This window comes from Herpailurus yagouaroundi, unplaced genomic scaffold (assembly GCF_014898765.1).
Source record: "Herpailurus yagouaroundi ecotype Mexico unplaced genomic scaffold, PumYag 29, whole genome shotgun sequence".
Lineage (NCBI taxonomy): Eukaryota > Metazoa > Chordata > Mammalia > Carnivora > Felidae > Herpailurus > Herpailurus yagouaroundi.
The window spans coordinates 107,519,539-107,538,839 of record NW_024412377.1 but is presented as its reverse complement, the minus strand read 5'-3'; the positions used below and the strand labels follow the sequence as shown (position 1 = coordinate 107,538,839).

The window sequence follows — 19,301 nt, the reverse complement described above, 5'->3', positions numbered from 1 at the left end:
CACACACACACACACACACACACACACACACACACACACACACACACTCTATCCTCCACAACCTTGCAAGCAGCATTTTTCAAATCTGATCATGTCACTTCTCCACTTGAATTTTTGCAATGTCATCCTTTAAATAAAGAAAATAAAAGTTAATTTTCTTTTTTATATCTTGTTTTCTTGATCTTTTTAAACACAAAGGAAGTAATGCTTTATGAATTAATCTGTAATTTTTTTGCCTGCTTTACTTTATTTCTGGAAGAATTTTCCCATGTCCATAAATTCTTTTTTTTTTATTTTTTAAACATTTATTTATTTTTGAGAGACAGAGAGAGACAGAGCATGAGCAGGAGATGGGCAGAGAGAGGAGACACAGAATTCGAAGCAGGCTCTTCTTAGCTGTCAGCACAGAGCCTGACGCGGGGCTCCAACTCGCCAACTGCAAGATCATGACCTGAGCCAAAGTTGGACGCTTAACTGACTGAGCCACCCAGGCGCCTTTCCATGTCCACAAATTTTTGATTAGCATTGCATAATATGGATATACTTTACCTGTGTACAAAGAGGATCCCATTGTTTTTACTAACTAAAAAACAAACAAAAGAAATCTATTTAAATACTCAGAAATAGGGGAAATGGTTATTTTTATACCGTGATGCTAAACTTATAAGCATGCACACAAAATGGTCTGGCCCCTGCAACTTCTCTAATATTATTGGATATCAATCTCCCCTTTGCTCACTACATTTCACTTCTTTCCCTCAAACCTGACAAACTCATTCTTTGACTTACTCACCACTGAACTGAACTCTCAGCAACTAACAGCACAATGACATTTTTTACAATAACATATTTTCATCAATTCAAAAACACAGGTTGAATAAATGAGTCAGTAAATTAATTTCTGTCTAACCTCATTACACATAATTTGTCACCCACATTTTCCATCCTAAAAACTGAGCTTTTAGTTCCCCAAATTAGACTACTTTCTCACTCACATTTTCCATATCACTGCACATGCTTTCTTGAACAGGCACCCATCATTTATCCAGTTTCCTACAGAACTTTCAAGTCCCTAAATGAAGTTATGCTTGGATTCTCCTACATGTAAAATTGGGTGCTGCTTCTACGATTCCACTATACTTTGTCTTCTCAAAACCTGATTTGTGTCTAACATATAGTTAATAATAGTTCCAAATTATTATTATGCCTCCCTACAGGTGCCTAGCATTGTACCCAATATTCACATTATGTCATTAATACCACACCATCCTACAAGTTCAGAAAGCTTTGGTATTCAGCCCCAGGTCACCAACTAACTGATGTAATATCAGGGGTGGATTCAAGGTCTGTGTGACTCCAAAGCACACTTTGCACTATTCAAGAATATCTATGCAATAAGTACTTGAATAATATACTCCTCAGAGTAAGTATCTGATTTTGCAGAAAAAAAAATGTTCATCTTTACTTTTTATATAAATGGAATAAAAGAAATGCAATTAAGTCAAATAAAAGTACATATTTCTTTAAAGGAGACAGACAAATAGCTACTAAGCACAAGAAACAATGCTCAACAGAGCCTTCAAGAAAACCCAAATCAAAACCACAATATACTAGTTCATACTCACTAGAAATACTGCGACCCAAAAGACAGACAATAAAAAGTGTTGGCCAGGCTATGCAGAGATTTGAACACTTATACAGTGCTGGTGGGAATATAAATAGTACACCCACTTTGGAAAACAGTCTGGCATTTCCTCAAAAGGTTAATACAGAGTTACCATGTGACCCAGCAATTCCACCCTGGGTAGATACTCAAGAGAAGTATCCATCCAGGAAGTATCCATGAAGGATGAAAGGATGAATAAAATGCGGTAAAATGTGGCATATATATAAAATAGAATATTATTCAGCCATAAAAAAGAATGGAGTACTGATACATGCTACAACATTGATGAACCTTGAAAACAGTCTGAGTCTAAGAAGTCAGTTACAATATGATTCTGTTTATATGAAATGTCCGAACAGGCAAACCTATACAGCAAGTAGGTTAGCAGCTTCCTAGGACTAGGGGAAGGGGGGAGGTGGTGAGAGCTAATAACTACAGGTTTCATTTTGGGGTGATGGAAATATTTTTTTTTTTTTGAGAGAGAGAGAGAGAGAGAGAGAGAGAGAGAGAGAGAATCTTAAGCAGGCTCCACGCTCAGCATGGAGCCTGACATGGGGCTTGATCTCATGGCCATGAGATCACGAACTTAGTTGAACTCAAGAGTAAGATGCTTAACCATCTGAGCCAGCCAGGCACCCTGGGGTGATGGAAGTATTCTAAGATAGACAGTGGTGATGGCTGTATAACTCTGTAAATATACCGAAAAACAATTGAATCCTACACATTAAATGGGTGAAATGTATGGTGTATGACTTATGTATCAATAAAAATGTTAAAAGGGGAAAAAAAAGAAACTGATGGAACTGGATCTACCCTTGATTTTATTCATCTGTGATATGGGAGGAAAAAATATATTACAAAGAGACACTAATTAAAGGTAGAAGCAAATGACAAGTCAAGTTCTTAATACATAAATACACAAATTACCTCTCTAAATCCTCCATTGTTATTTATTAGTAACATTTTTAAAATACTAAAATAACATGAATTTGGGTCCAATAATAATTACTAACTTACTGATAACAAACACTAATTGCCATTTATACTGTATTCAGCATTATAAAGCTAAGCACTACATTAGGCAAATTGGAATAAACTGGAACTCTCCCCACACTGCTTTAGTGTGTGTAAACTGGTAAAATCACATTGTAGAGCAGGTAGCCAGTACTTAGTAGAGCTGACTTACTCATTAAGACCTAACAATTCTACAACTATGTATTTACACTAGAGAACTTCTCATATATACTTAAAGAGACAGATAAAAAGACACTGATTGCAGTACAGTTTATAATAAAAAAGTTGGAAAAAATGTAAACGCTCATTAGTAAATGTGAATATTCATACTATACAGTAGTTTAAATGAGTTAAATAGACCTATGTATATCAAATAGATAAATCCTGAAAACAAAAATAAATGAGTTTTAAAAAACAAAAGGGATAATTGCAGTTTTGTAGACAATGCAATTAAAACACAAAATCAAATACAAAGTTAATTTAAAATATCAAATGCAAAATAACATTTTACATTTATATGTTTTTTAATATTCTATGTAACCATAATCTTTGGATACATATGCTGATGAAGCAAAAGCACAAAAACATGTATGTGAAGGATCCACACAAACTTCAGTAGTTTGAAGGCAATAGTTACTTGAGGTGAAAAAATGAAGGAATAGAAGTGGAGTGCAGGAAAGCCTCCAACTTTAAGAACAAGGCTTATTTTTTCAAAGAATTCAAAGCAAATATTATAAAAGTTTACATTTGCTAAATCAATGTATCTATTATATTATTTTCTGTGTTTTCTATGAGTTTGGAATTTTTTAAAACTTTTTTAGGTTTATTTATTTATCTTGAGAGAGACAGGAAGAGACAGAGAGGGAGGGAGGGGCAAGGAAAGAGGGAAAGAGAGAATCTCAAACAGGCTCCATGCTATCAGTGCAGAACCCAACGCAGGGCTCAAACCCATGAACCGTGAGATCATGACCTGAGCTGAAATCAAGAGTAGGAGGCTCAACCGATTGAGCCACCTAGCCACCCTTCAGTTTTGGAATGTTGTAAATTAGCTAATGGTATTATACCAAAGTTAATGTCCTGTTTTGAAAACTATATTATTGTTATATAAGATGCTAACTAACATTAGAAGCCAGGTGAAGGTCATAAACTCTGTGCTTTTTTTTGTAATTCTATAATTAGTCCAAAATAAAAAGACTAAAATGTTTAAAATAAAAACAATAAAATATCAAAAGAAAGTATGTATTTATAGGGGCACCTGGCTGGCTCACTGGTAGAGTGTGAAACTCTAAATCTCAGGGTTGTGAGTTCAAGCCCCATGTTGGGTATAGAGATTACTTAAAAAAATAAAAACTCTCATGGCACCTGGGTGGCTCAGTCAGTTAAGTGTCCAACTCTTGATTTCAGCTCAGGTCATAATCTCTGGTTCATGAGATTGAGCTGCATCCTGACAGCGTGAAGCCTGCTTGGGACTCTCTCTCTCTCTCCCTCTCTCTATGCTCCTTCCCCACTCGTGCACACACACACTCTGTCTCAAAATAAATAAATATTTTTGAAAATAAAAAAATCTTTAAAAAATGTACATACTCACTCATACACATGAAATAGTCAATTATCCTTATTACTGTTATCTCTAGAAACCAATATTATTTAATAAGTTTGAAGATTTTTTTAAAAGCCCAATTAAGGGATGAAAGGCCAAAATTTTGTCTTGTCAAGTTTGCTCCCTCATCAGCAAACCGTGACCTTATTTCAATGTGTACCTTATTTTATCTTAGTATGGAAACCTAAAGTTGGAAGAAATATTGAAAGAATAGTATCAATGTCCCAACTTCAAGAGAAGCCTTTACCCAAGTCATTGCAGAAAGACAGCTGTATTCCTTTGTTTAAAAATCCTTCCACATGGAAATAGCATTAACTTTATTAACAATGCATTTCAAACCTTCCAGTCAAGAAAGTATTTATCTGTTTACTATCTACTGTCTCCATACATTAGAAAGTAAGATCCATGAAAGCAGAGAATTTTTCCAGTTCACACCAGATCTCAGCATCTAAGATAATGCCTTACACATACTAGAAATCCAATAATTTTTTTAAGAAGGAGAGATAACATATGATTATTACATATAAGATCTTATTTTTCTTGTTGCTTAATATATTTCAGTATGCACTTATCCCTTATTTGTACATTAAGTACATTTGGAGGTTTTAATTGTTCAACTTTTACTAACAGCTTATCTTAAATAATTCATTTAGTCCTTTTCCTTTAAAGGTAAAATAAAATATGTCCTTTAATACTAAACTCAAAGATACACCTGTTATTAAAATAAGGTTTAGTTGCTAAATATAGTTATCAAAACCTTTTATAGTGAGCAGAAAACATTCCACTTAATATAATATTCTTGTTAATTAGCTGCAAATCACCTGCTGGTTGACATTTGCCTTGTAATATACAGTCTTTGAGTCGCATATTTTTACTTACATGTTGGCTTATGTGAACTCTTTCAATTTCCACAGAGTCTACCTGTTGCCTTCTGACTACAAAAAATTCTTATATTTAAATAATATTAATATTCAGAATTAAAGTTGCCCCCCAAAACTACCTAGGGAATGTAAAGTTAAGAAAAAACGCATTATTTCTTTATTCTAATTCAAATATTTCTGAAAATAAGTCAAACCGATTAAGAAAACATTACAGAGGAGGCCAGATACAAGAAATCATAAAACTTTTAATTAACAATATTTTAATTTGGGAGCGTCTGGGTGGTTCAATCAGTTAAGCATACAACTTCAGCTCAGGTCACAATCTCACAGTTCACTGGTTCAAGCCCTGAATTGGGCTTTGTGCTGACAGTGTGAGGCCTGGAGCCTGTTTCAGATTCTGTGCCTCCCTCTCTCTCTGCCCCTCCCCTGTTCATGCTCTGTCTCTCTCTCCCTTTTTCAAAAAATAAATATTTTTAAAAAGCAATATTTTAATTATAATAGACTTGTATAGAATTAATATAAGTGAAACAATTTTATGAGTTTATTATTTGCAATAATTATATTATTGCTATATATTATATTATTGTTATATTATATTGCTATATATTATATTATTGTTATAATATTGTATATTATATATATTATATATTATATTATTGCTATATAATAATAAATTATATTATTACTTGCAATATTAAAGTTCATGTGCGACTTCACCAGTAATTTACAAAAACATTTGTGGGAATATATCAAGCTATCAATTACTGGCAGGGTAACAAAATAGAAAGTAGAAAGTTACAGTCTTACAGGCTGGAGGAGAGAACAGAGTGCTGCAGAGACATGGAAGTTTTGCTTAAAAAAAGGGATAAAATCTCCAGAAAATCCCCCATATCTGTCTATCTATCTATCTGTGCATCTACAGATAGATAGAACTATGAGTCTTTGTTGGTAGAAAGAGAGAGAGAAAGAAAAAAAATCCTTAAATGGAAGGCCTACTAACAAATTTAAAAGGAATGAGAAAACATCATCAATGGATGACAAAATTGGAGGGTAAAAGAATTCTATCTATTCTTAACAGATAGAATATTTACAGAGCCTCAAAGTAATGCTTCAAAACTTATTAATTTAAAAAGGGAAAAGTCCAGGTGTGTCTGACTGGCTCAGTCAGAGCATGTGACTCTTGATCTCAGGGTCATGAGTTCAAGTTTCAGAGCTTACTTTAAAATGGTGGGGGGTGGGGGTGGAATGCAAAGGAGAAACATGACGGGCATCATGTTTAAGGACATCACTTTAACCAAGTGATCAAAATTAATACTTGAAATAATTTATATCATGTGCCTTCTGATATGGTATACTTAAAAAAATATTACTTCAGTGTTATTCCTGAAAAGTATGTATAAGTCAAATTTAATTCTTAGGAAACATCAGGAAAATGAAAATTAAGATACATTTCATGAAAAACTCATGTACTCTTTAAAATTATCAAAGCCGGGGGTCTGGGTGGCTCAGTCAGTTGGGTGCTCAACTTCAGCTCAGGTCATGATCTCACAGCTCATGGGTTCGAGGCCCGCATCGGGCTCTGTGCTGATAGCTCAGAGCCTGGAGCCTGCTTCAGATTCTGTGTTTCCCTCTCTCTCTCTGCCCCTCCCCTGCTCACACTCTGTGTGTGTGTCTCTCTCTCTCAGAAATAAACATTAAAATTTTTTTTTAAATTATCAAATCCAAGATAAAAAAGACTGAGAACTATTTCAAATTAAAAGAGACTCTTGAACAAGACAAAAGAAATAAAACAATGTGTGATGCTAGATTAAGTACTGGTCTGAGGGGGGAAATAGCTACAAAGGATATTAGGATAACTGATAAACTCTGAATATGAAATGTATGTTATTAAATAATAGTTCTGTTCCAATGTTAAATGTCTTGATTTTGACAACTGTACTATGGTTACATGAGATAATTTGTTTGTTCTTAGAATATACAAACTGAAAATTTAGGGGTAAAGGAAAGGGGTATCTCCAGATACTTTCAGATGATACACAGAAATTTTAAAATGGTTGCCTTGGGATTTTCACTTCCAGTCAAGCTGGAGTAATAGGGATCAAATTTACCCTCCTGCCTGAAACCATTTTAAAAATGAACAATATAGGGGCGCCTGGGTGGCGCAGTCGGTTAAGCGTCCGACTTCAGCCAGGTCACGATCTCGTGGTCCATGAGTTCGAGCCCCGCGTCGGGCTCTGGGCTGATGGCTCAGAGCCTGGAGCCTGTTTCCGATTCTGTGTCTCCCTCTCTCTCTGCCCCTCCCCCGTTCATGCTCTGTCTCTCTCTGTCCCAAAAATAAATAAACGTTGAAAAAAAAATTTTTTTAAATGAACAATATATATAAAATATCATTTTGCAATACACTAGACATCAGGAAATGAAAGACAATGATCCCTGAGAAACAGCAATCAAACAAAGTAAGCTCTATCATTACCCCAGCTTACAACCTTGAAAATTTCCAGGTTCTGGTACAGACTAGGGAAAGCCAGGAGAACACAATGCAGTCTTGGAGTTGAAGAGACAGAGCAGAATATGGGGCACCATACTAGCTTAAATTTATAGGGCCAAGTATAGGAGAAGAGAAAGTTACACAAAGAGCAAATTCTGGAAACTTGCACAAGGAAACTCTTGATAATTTTTTTAAATGTTTATTTATTTACTTTGAGAGAGAGAAAAAGTGCACATGGAAGCGGTGGAGGAGCAGAGAGAGAGGGAAAGAGAGAGAATCCCAGGCAGGACATCACAGAGCCCGACATGGGGCTCAATCACACAAAACGTGAGATTGTGACCCGAGCCAAAATCAAGAGTTGGACATTTAACCAACTAAGCCACCCAGACACTCGGGAAATTCTTGACAATTATAATCAACACATAGGTGTGAGGAAAGAACCCAAGTCCAGGGAAAAAATTATCCAACAGGATTTGAGAGGACATAGCCCATCACTCATATAGCATGGGATTAAAGGGACTATTCCCACCCATCCCAACTAGAAAACCCCAGTATTCATAGGAATTTGTATAGGCAGTGTTCAAAAGGGACTTAGTCCTGGTGATTAATTGGTCCTATACTGAACAAATATTAAAAGCAAGACACACACAAAAAATCAAGTTCCAAGGAACCTAAGCGCATTCCAGAAATCAGAATATTTATAGGAAAACAAAAATATCCAATACCCAAAATGACAAAACACTACAAGGTGATATCCAATCAGATTACCAGGTATGCAAAGAAGCAGGAAAACACAACACATAATAAAGAGATATATATTAGTTAATTGAAAGCGATCCAGAACTGACATAGTTACTAAAATCAGCAGACAATATCTTTAAAATAGCTTTAATACTTTTCAAAGCTTTCTATGTTCCCAAGTTTATATATCTCCAAAGAGATGTGGAAAATTAAAAAAATTAAACTACTAGAAATGAAAAAACTTATCCTGAGTGAGATGAAAATATAAATTAGATAAGACCAATGACAGATTGGACATTGAGGGAGGAAAAAACTAATGAACTTGAAGACATAGCAATACAAACTACCCCAAATGAAAAACACAGAGAAGAGAGAATTTAAAATAATAAACATAAAATCAGTGAGCTGTGGAGTAATTTCAATCAGCCAAATGTAAGTGCAGTTGGAGTCACCAAGAAGGAAAGGGAACAAAACCAAAAAATATATTTGGGCAAATAATGACTAAAAATTTCAAAACTGATAAAATCAGATATAAGTAGCTCAGCAACCCTAAACATGAAGAAAACTATTTCAAAACACATCATAATCAAACTGTTTAAATCAGTAACAATGTAAAGAGTTGAAAACCATGAATACCCAAATTAATCTCATTAAAAATTTTAGGATACTCCACTCAACAACAGTGAATACACATTCTTTTCACCTGAAGTACACTTGAAACAAATGTCAAGAAAGACCATATTGTGGGCCATTAAACAATTCTCAATAAACTGAAAATCATTTGAGTAATACAAAGTATATTTTCTGACTGCAATAGGATTAAATTAGAAATAAAAGAATGATCTTTGAGAGGGCAAATATTTGGAAATAAATAACACAATTCTAAGGAGTGCATGGGTAAAAAAAAAAAAGAAATACAGGGGAATTAAAAAGTATTGTGAGGTGAACAGAACCAGAAATAATACATAAACAAATTTGTGGGATGTGATAAAACTGTATTTAAAAGGAAATTTTTTAACACCGAACATATCAGAAAAAGCAGAAAGGTCACTAATCAGTGACCACAGATTCCACCTTAAGCAACTACAAAAAGAAGAGCAACAATAAACTCAAGGTATAGGAATGAAGACCGTAAAAATCACGGCAGATATAAAGGAAATAGAAAACAAAAACAACAGAGAAAACCACTAAAACCAAACTTGAGAAGGTCATTAAACCTCTGGCCAGAGTGACTAGGAAAAAGAGAACAAAAATTACTGATATCAAGAAGAGAGATAATGCAGATATTAAAAGGATAACAAAATGATACTGTATACAACTATTTTAATACATTCTCTATTTTTTTTTTTTTTTTTTTTTGAGAGCAAGAGGGAGACAGAGAGAGAGAACATGAGCCATGGAGGAGCAGAGGGAGAGGGAGAGAGAATCTTAAGCAGGCTCCATGCCCTATGGAGCCTGATGCAGGGCTCAATCTCATGATCATGAGAATGTGACCTGAGCTAATGTCAAGATTGGACACTTACCCAACTGAGCCACCCAGGCACCCCTGAAATGCATTACTTGAAAGACTCAAACTATCAAAGCACACTGAATAAAATAACTTAACACCCCTTTATCTCTTGAACTATTTAAATTGGTAATTAAAAATTACCCAAAGTTGGGGGTGGGGAGGGCTCAGTGACTCAGGTGGTTAAGAATCCAACTCTTCATTTTAGCTCATGTCATGATCTCATGGTTCATGAGTTTGAGCCTCTGCAGTGTCAGCACAGAACCTGTTTGGGATTTCTCTCTCTCTCTTTCCCCCACCCCCCCTCAAAATTTATAAATAAACTTTAAAAAAATTACCAAAAAAGAAAACTCCAGGTCCAGATGTCTTTACTTTGTTTATTATAAAAAACATTTTTGCAGAAGAAATAATACTAAATTTATATGAACTTTCCCATAATATTGAAAAGGAAGAAATATTTTCTAATTCATTCTGGAGGTCAGCATTACTCTAATCCCAAACCAGACAGAGACATTATAAGAAAATTCCAGAAAAATTTCCCTCATAAGAAACAGATGCAAAGAAATAAAGAAAATATTGGCAAATCATATCTAATGATATATTAGAAGGATAATACATCATGGCCAAACTGAGTTCATCCCAGGAATGCAAGATTGGTGTAACATTCTAAACCAATCAATGCAATTCACTGTATTAATACACTAAAAAAGGAAACACAATATGATTATCTCAATAAATGCAGAAGAAGCATTTGACAAATCCAACATCCAATCCTGATAAAAACTCTCAACAGACTAGGATTAGAATAGAACTTTGTCAGCCTGATAAAGGGCATCTTTAAAAATGTAGAGCTAGTATCACACTTAATGGTGAAAGTTGGAATTCTTCCTCACTAAGATCAGGAACAAGATAAGGAAGTCTGCTATCACCACCTTTATTCCACATTGTACTAGGAGTTCTAGCCAGTGAAATAAGGCAAGAAAAAGAAATAAAATTTATTCATGATTAAAAGGAAACATAAAACTAACTTTAATCTCAAAAACATGATTATCTTTGCAGAAAGTCTATTGTAATATTTTTAAAAGCTACTAAACCTAATAAATGAACTTAGCAAAATTGTAGGATACAATCAATTGTATTTTTATGTATGAGTGATGAATGATTATAAAATGAAATTTTTAAAATACCATTTACAATAACAACAAAAGTGAAGAAAGGTGTGAAAATCACAAAACATTGCTGAGAGAAATTTAAAAAGACCTAAATAAATGAAAAGATATACCCTTTCTGTAGGAAGGAATAATATGCATTATAAAGACATCAATTCACTAGGTCTAGCACAAACTAAATAGAAGCAGATTATACAAAATCATGAACAGCAGCAGACAAAGATCATTGGGGGCCATCAAAGAAGTCTGCCTATCAAAGGCACCAACATTATTGAAGTATCTCTACATTATTATTTTTGCTGAATACCCTTACAATTCCTCCAAAAGGATTCTACAGCTGGATTACCTAGTATAAGTCTTTTAATTAATGTATAATCTTGCCAGTCATTTCACTTCTCTGTGCCCCAGTTTCCTCATCTATAAAATAGAGATAATAGAACTTCTCTCATTCAACTATTGTGATATTTAAAAGATAAAGCTTCTACAAGGCACTTAAGAATGTCAGTTAAGCATGTGACTCTAGATCTTGGCTCTTGATCATGATCTCACAGTTGGTGAGTTCGACCCCTGTGTCAGGCTCTGCGCTGACAGTGCAGAGTCTGCTTGGGATTCTCCCTCTCTCTGCCTGTCCTCTGTTTGTACTCTCTCTCTGTCTCTCTCTCTTTCAAAATAAATAAACAAATGTTAAAAAAAAAAAGAATTTGGTACATAATAAACAACTGCATAAATACATCCATAAAACCAATATAAATAGTAAACTTACTATTCTTTATTTTTTTTAAGATTTTTTTTTAATGTTTATTTATTTTTGAGAGACAGAACATGAGCAGGGGAGGAGCAGAGAGAGAGGGAGACACAGAAACCAAAGCAGCCTCCATCCAGGCTCTGAGGTGTCAGCACAGAGCCCAATGCAGGGCTCGAACCCACAAACTGTGAGATCATGACCTGAGCTGAAATTGGACGCTTAGCTGACTGAGCCACCAAGGTGCCCCAACTTACTATTCTTTAGAGTTAAGTGTTTATTATAATATACCCCTTCTTTAACTTAACTAATGATTCCTATTGCAAATCAACCTCAGTTTTAGTCAAGGTTTGTACAAAGATAGTTCATTAAATTGCATGTATTTAGTCAATCTTAGGCAGCGAGAGAAAAGTATCTTCTCTTATCCATTTTTTATTAAGAAGCAAACATAGATAATGCCTGGGATGACCATAATCTTGATTTACCTGATCTTAGTTTGTGCCTACTGTCTAGGCATACCTGCTAATGGTACTCTCTTTCACTCTTAAAAGTATCCCAGATTGCACAGGAATTTAAAGTTGCACAAGTCTATCATAACTCTTGATTGGAATGGAAACTGAATTTAGATAAATACACTTGAGTAAGGAATCAACAAACCAGGAATGAAATGAACAGAAACTGAAAAAAAGAAGAAGGGTATAGGCAGTATGGATAACTAAAAATGAAAGAACCAAAGTTGTTAGAGAATAATATATGTTTCAAAATGTCCAAATAACAAAACCAATTCATCCACAAATTGAATTCAAGATTCCTTTGCTGCCTATAAACTCACAAATTCTTTTCTTTTAATGTTTATTTATTTTATTTTGAGAGAGAGAGAGAGAGAGAGAGAGAGAGAGAGAGAGAAATAATCCTAAGCAGGCTCTGTGCTGTCAGTGCAGAACCCAACATGGGGCTTGAACCCATGAACCATGAGATCATGACCTGAGTCGACATCAAGAGTCAGAGGCTCAACCAACTGAGCCACCCAAGTGGCCCTAAACTCACAAATTCTTAAAAACTTAGTGATAGTCCATGAAAAATTCATCAGGCATTTCCTTAAGGCTTAAAAAAAAATCCATAGATGAATAGCAAATAAGTGTTAATACACCAAATTTAATTTCCTTTTCCTCTGTTTTAATATATAATCTTAAAGCCAATATGTAATTCTGATAGATACATTCTATAAAAATTGAGAAAACTTGTTTAAATCCACACACTGTAGACCAAGTTTTAGCAAGAAACTATTTTTTAGAGCTATTTTCAATCTCTTATCTGAAAACATTAGTTGACTTTGGAAATTCTAATCCCTTTAATATCCAGCAGCAACTAAACAAATAGTCGTGATCCCTTAAGAGGATAAATATATTCATTTTAATTAAAGACTGAATTATGTGACTTGGTGTGCACTTTTGCATTTGTATTATGAGATGTATTTATGTGTCCTATGCATTTCAATAATGAAAAACTGAAAAGGAAGTATAATTTTAAAGAATTTATTAATAGAGGCATTCTTAAAAGATCTGCATCTTGATCTTAAATTTTCAAGAATTTAGTCAAAGTCCTGGAATGGGCCACAACATAGATGAACGTTGAAAACACTATGCAAAGTAAAAGCCAGTCACAAAAGACTACATATTGTATAATTCCATTCATACAAAAAGTCCTGAATAGGCAAAGCTATAGAGACTAAAATTAGATTAGTGGTTGCCTCAGCCTGGGGCTAGGATGGGGAGGATAAGGGAATGGGGAATAACTTCTTACAGGAATGAAGGAAATATACTAAAATTAATTATGGTGATGGTTGTACAATCCTCCACATATACTAAAAGCCACTGAGTTGTATATTTAAGTGGGCAAACTTATGGTCTATTAATTATATCTCAGTAAATCCATTACCAAAAATAATTTAGGTTATAATTCCTATCTGAAACATATATTGTTATATACTAATATCTTAAAGATGGAAAACATGATTCTAATATTTGATAGAAAAAATTCAGGAAATTTATCCATTTGTCTGTTTGTGTTAATTGCTCAACATTGATGCAACTACTACACTTTATGTCACTACATTCCTACTGATTTTCAGAGTATAAATAGATTTCTTAAATGCTTTTCCCACAAAATAAATTTAGAAATTGTCTTGACTTTAAATTTGGTGGAAATTTCCTAGCTTCATTTAAAAATATAAATATTTTTTAAATAATCTGTCAAATTGTATATATGTATTCCTTAGTAGCCATTAATTTACAGTATCTCAATACAAAGTTTAATAAGAATAATGTGAAGGTTTTGTAACATGCATAACTTTTTAAGTGTATACATACAGTCCTATTTTATCTTCTTAAATTCTATTTGTAGAGTTTCAAGTAAAAAATACTAATCATTTCTTGACCAAGTTATATACGTTTCGTATTCAATTATTTTTAAAAAGTTACCAAATCCCCCCACATATTAGACACCAGTACTACCAACACTGATATGGGTACTTGAAAGCTAGACCCAGCTCCAAGAGAAATCCTCCATTGTGATATACATACCTCATGAAAGAAAAAGAGATCAGGTGGTCCCTAGTAGCCTTTACTGCTGCTGCAGACAAATGCAGCCTTGGCCACTGAGTACCTCTGCAATCCTCACCAAGGCTAACCTCAGCTGACAAAGCTGTATAGAGACTACATTGCTCTGGAATTTCTCCAGAGCTAGCAACGCCATACTCAACTCAGCCAGCACCCTTATGCCCACCCACAGATAAATATCTTTCTCTACTAAAACCATTCCACAAAATTTGGAAGGAGTGACTCTTCCATCAAATGCACAGACATCAACACAAAGCTACAGAGACATGGAAAATCAAGGAAATATGACACCACCAAATGAATACAATTATTTTCCAGTAAGTGACTACAAAGGAATGGAAATCTACAAATTGACAATTCAAAATAATTATTCTTAAAAAGTTCAGCAACCTAAAAAAGAATATATATCAATGATATCAGAAAAGAATATATAAATAAAATAATAGGTTCAAAAGAAAAGTCAAAATATAGAAAAGAACCAAATTCTGAAGCTGAAGAATGAAATGAATGAAATTTAAAAATGCAACAGAGAGCAACAATAGAAGATGTGATCAAGCAGAAGAAAGAAACTGTGAACTTGCAAACAAGTCATTTAATATTACCCGCTAAAAGAAAAGCCAAAAAGTGAAGAAAGCCTACCTAAATGATGGGACATCATGATGTGAAATAACATTAGCAATATGGGAGTACAAGAAGAAAAGACAGAGAAAGGGGCAAAAACTTATTTAAGGAAATAATGGCTGAGAACTTTCCATATCTGGGGAGATATATGAACATCCAGGTCCACAAAGTCATATTGTACACCTTAAATATGTACAATGTTGTCTGTCAATTATACTTCAAATATTAAAAAAAGATTAGATAAAGCTAGCTAGTATATAACAAATGTCCATTATATAGATATGAACATGTATAAAAATAAACAAGTACATATAAAATTAAAATGTATGTGCATATATAAATAGTTTTTAATATACTCTTTGGTGTTAATACAGTATTTTTGATACCAGATAAAACAACAGAATTTTAAATTTTTTATTTTACTTATTGATTTCTGTCTAGTCATGGTGGTCTTATAGCTTTGTAGAATACAGTCTGCTTTAAATTTATGTCAAATAAAAAAAGAAAATATTATTTGCAAACAGGAGATAGTATTTTTGGGTTTTTATATTTTTTTCAAAAGTAACTATTATTACCTAAGTAACTATAGTTCCAAATGGTTTTCTGCTTAAAACATTTAAATCCCTAAGATAAAATTAGTCCTAGTGGAGATAAACCTATCTATCAATTTTTCTCTGGAATTCTCAGTAAACACATTATACATCTCCCTAGTGAGCTGACATTTCAAGCAAACATAAATCAAGATCTTACCTATAAATAGTGAAGTCACAACCCTGAACATGTTAATAAGTGAGTTACATGAAACAATGAAAAATGTTAATGTAAACCATCTATAAAAATTCTTATAATAATTTTCACTAAGAGTAACAGTATGATTTAAAGATATATTGAATTTCACAAACCAAAAATATATAAGGAAGAATCAAGGATGGTAAAACATCCAATAAAAAACTCTAAATATTAGAGATTATATTCATCACACTTAGATGTCACTGCATGGCCCTAATAAATCAAAGATAATTAGACTTTTATGTAAGTAGACTTTTAAATAAGATAAAAGTTACTTTGGGACTTTATAACAATTTCAAAAGGCATTTTATGCTGCTTCAAAGAGACACTTTTCTAAGCTCCACTACATAACCAATCTAAAATGATATGAGATATGAACTCTTCAAAGTACTGTTCTATTAAATTCTGAGATCACTTCTAGGGCTAGTGTGACCATTAGGAGACAAGTTTAAAACAAAAGTTCATGTTCAAACCTCAGGCATCAAAAAGGCACTCAAAGTGGCTTATAGAAACAAGGAAGAGCTCTGCAGAGGATCAGAAAAATATGTGGGTCAATTCAGAGGAACAAGTCAGACAGCTGAATGTAGTAGCCAGTGCAAGGAAAGGATGGCTAACTGCCCAGACATATTTCACTACTCAAATACTTATAAATGTGCACTCCTTGTATAGCTACTGTCATCTGATGCAAAAGTTAAAAATTGAATGCTCATACAATAACAAAAATGTAAAGCACCAGGAGCCCACTAGGCATTGCCTTTTAGGGAGAGGTAGGCTTTATAAATATAAACACAGAAGCCAATGTAAATATCTGTAATCATTTTGTTAACCATATATAACAGACATTTTCCTGTAGTAATTTCATTGACACTAATCATATCCATATATATTTTTACACAAAGGTTTCTATATTTGCACAATGCTTAGTATATTTTTAACTCCTCAAATATATTTGGGAATCATTCCAGACCACAAGACTCCGAGGAATTGCAGAATTTATCAGACTGTCATGTCAACACATATGAATATAGAACCCATACAATGTTGTTTTTATTCAGCAAGCATGTCATAAACAAAATTTTCTGGCTTATGATGCCAGGTAGATGAAGTCAATTAAAGTCATTGTAATTGTTAAAAAAATAAACTCTGAAACTTTAAATCTACAACTTAGTTAACAGGTATATTTTTTAAAAAGCTAAATTCACATTATCTTCTGAGATCTCAAGATTCTGATGCCATATAACTTTATACTCCCTCCATAGAATTTAATGTAGAGTCAATGGGCACAGTACAGATGAAATACATGTTAAATACTATCTTGTGAATTAAAAGAAATGATCAAGATAACAAAGGCAATTCCATTTCACCAAGATAGAATAATGCTTCCATTTTGTTTATTGCTTTTTTTTTTTTTTTAATTGATAGCAGGTCAAAAGACATGCTCATCTTAAAATGATTTAAGCATGCTTCTCACCAGTCGTAATTAGGGTATAAACAAACTAAGAAAGCTATAATCAAAGTATAGTATAATCACCGTATAATCAAAGAAGATAGGATCACCAGGGGTTGAGCCCTGAACTTTATATTGCTAAATGAGTGATCTTGAGCTATTTAAGTATTTTGAACTAGTTTCCTCATTATTCACATGGGAAAAATAATCATGATATCTCCTTCACAGAGTTCTTATTGGAGAGTAAGGAATAAAAGGATCTGAACACAGTTTTCTAAACTTGGAAAGAAATATAAAAATTCAGTGGGTTATCATCAAATAACAATTTTGCTGAGAAACAAGCTATTCAACATATAATGTAATATATCTGCTTCTTTATACCATAATTAAAATATTTTTAATTAAATAAATATTCATCCAGGGCATTGAGGAGGGCAGCTGTTGGGATGAGCACTAGGTGTTGTATGAAAACCAATCTGACAATAAATTATATTTAATATAAAAAATTCATCTAAGTAAATTATACAACTATTGATGTCCTCGCTTTTAATAATTTAGAGGTAAGAATAATTAATATATTTTATAACATTATATTTTATAATATATTTTCTAAAAAGAGTGATAACTCATTTTTGTTTTTAAAATTTAATCTTCTCATACTGTTTAACCTTTGTTTTACTATGCATTTCAATTAATAAAACATATATGAGCTTCCAGTTAAGCTTTATGAATAGATATCAGTAGAAGGAAAGATGTTTATTAAATTTCTAAGTCAACTCTAAATCTGTTCTTTTTTCTTATCTGATTCATTTGATGCAAACCAATAATAGGGTAATATATTGTCTCACTGGTGAATAACAAATTAACATTTTGCTTTCAACATACTTATTACCTGAATGAGGCTTTAGATAGAACCAAATATAGTTAAAATATTAAACACAACAATCAGAGGTAAAATATTTGCAACAAGCCATACCTAGTAATAAGAACAGCATTATCGTGGTGGGCAATCCCATTTTCTGGAATGGTGTTTCCATCACTTTGGTGGGAGAGAATGGATTTCTGCCATTTACAGAAGCTATCGAGGGACTTGTCTGCATGGTGGTTTATCTCCAAGTTTGGCTGCAATACAACATGCATACCAGAAATGTTCCAAACAAATTACTAAGGTCAGTTGTTAAAACTTCTGAAGACTAAAGTGGGACTATAATTAGAAGCAGTGGTTTCTAGGAATAATCTCTTGCCAATTTTTATTTCTGTAATATCTGACCTAGAGTTTAGTGTACTATTGAACATTCTTTCTAGTGTCAGCTTTAATGATAATGTGAATATATGTGATCATTAGCAACCAAAACCACTATTATAAGATCTGCCATGCCAATACTCATCTTTCTACTGAAACACATAGCTCATATACATATATATAGTTCTAACATGACATAAGAGGTATATTCTTATAAACTATTTAAAATTTGCTTAAAATATTAAATGCTTAGGAGTGAAAATCATATTCAACTAGAACTTCCTAGAATAATAAGATATTTTATTTTGTAATACATAATTCTATAGCTTGTCTGTTAAGAGTTTTAGATTTCTAAACTAACTCATTCTTACCTGATCTTCTGTAAGAACAATTAACCGGGCCACTATAATATTCACAACGTTTCCTAGGCTGGAATCACGGTAAAGTTTGGCAACCTGACCTCCAAAAAATAAGAAAAGACACAAAGTCAGACAAAAATCATAGGGTGATTGTTTAATATTTTTTTAAAGAATGGTAAAATAATTGTTCATAAATTTAACCACTGTGTATATAAAAAGGTATTATTTGATCTCATATCACTTAGAACTCTACCCCCAAGATGCCTCCATAAAAGATTTGTTATACAAATCTACCTCAAGAAACATTTTCTCCTAAAACTGAACTACAAATAGTAATTAAGAGGGTGAGCTGATGTTCCAAGTCAAATAAAACCTCTTAAACAAGATTTAGTACGACCCATTCAAACTGTCATATT

The 19,301-nt window shown here is 33.2% G+C and overlaps 1 protein-coding gene across 1 annotated transcript in view; it reads right to left on the bottom strand.

The window, feature by feature from the left end:
* Positions 1-19,301, bottom strand: part of ADAMTS6 (ADAM metallopeptidase with thrombospondin type 1 motif 6) — a 300,191-nt gene that overhangs the window by 258,613 nt on the left and 22,277 nt on the right. The window contains exons 5-6 of the mRNA XM_040452059.1: positions 18,898-18,981; positions 18,260-18,405 (exon numbers count right to left, since the gene is read on the bottom strand). Coding sequence (XP_040307993.1) covers positions 18,260-18,405; positions 18,898-18,981 — 230 coding nt within the window. The remainder of the gene's footprint in view (positions 1-18,259; positions 18,406-18,897; positions 18,982-19,301) is intronic.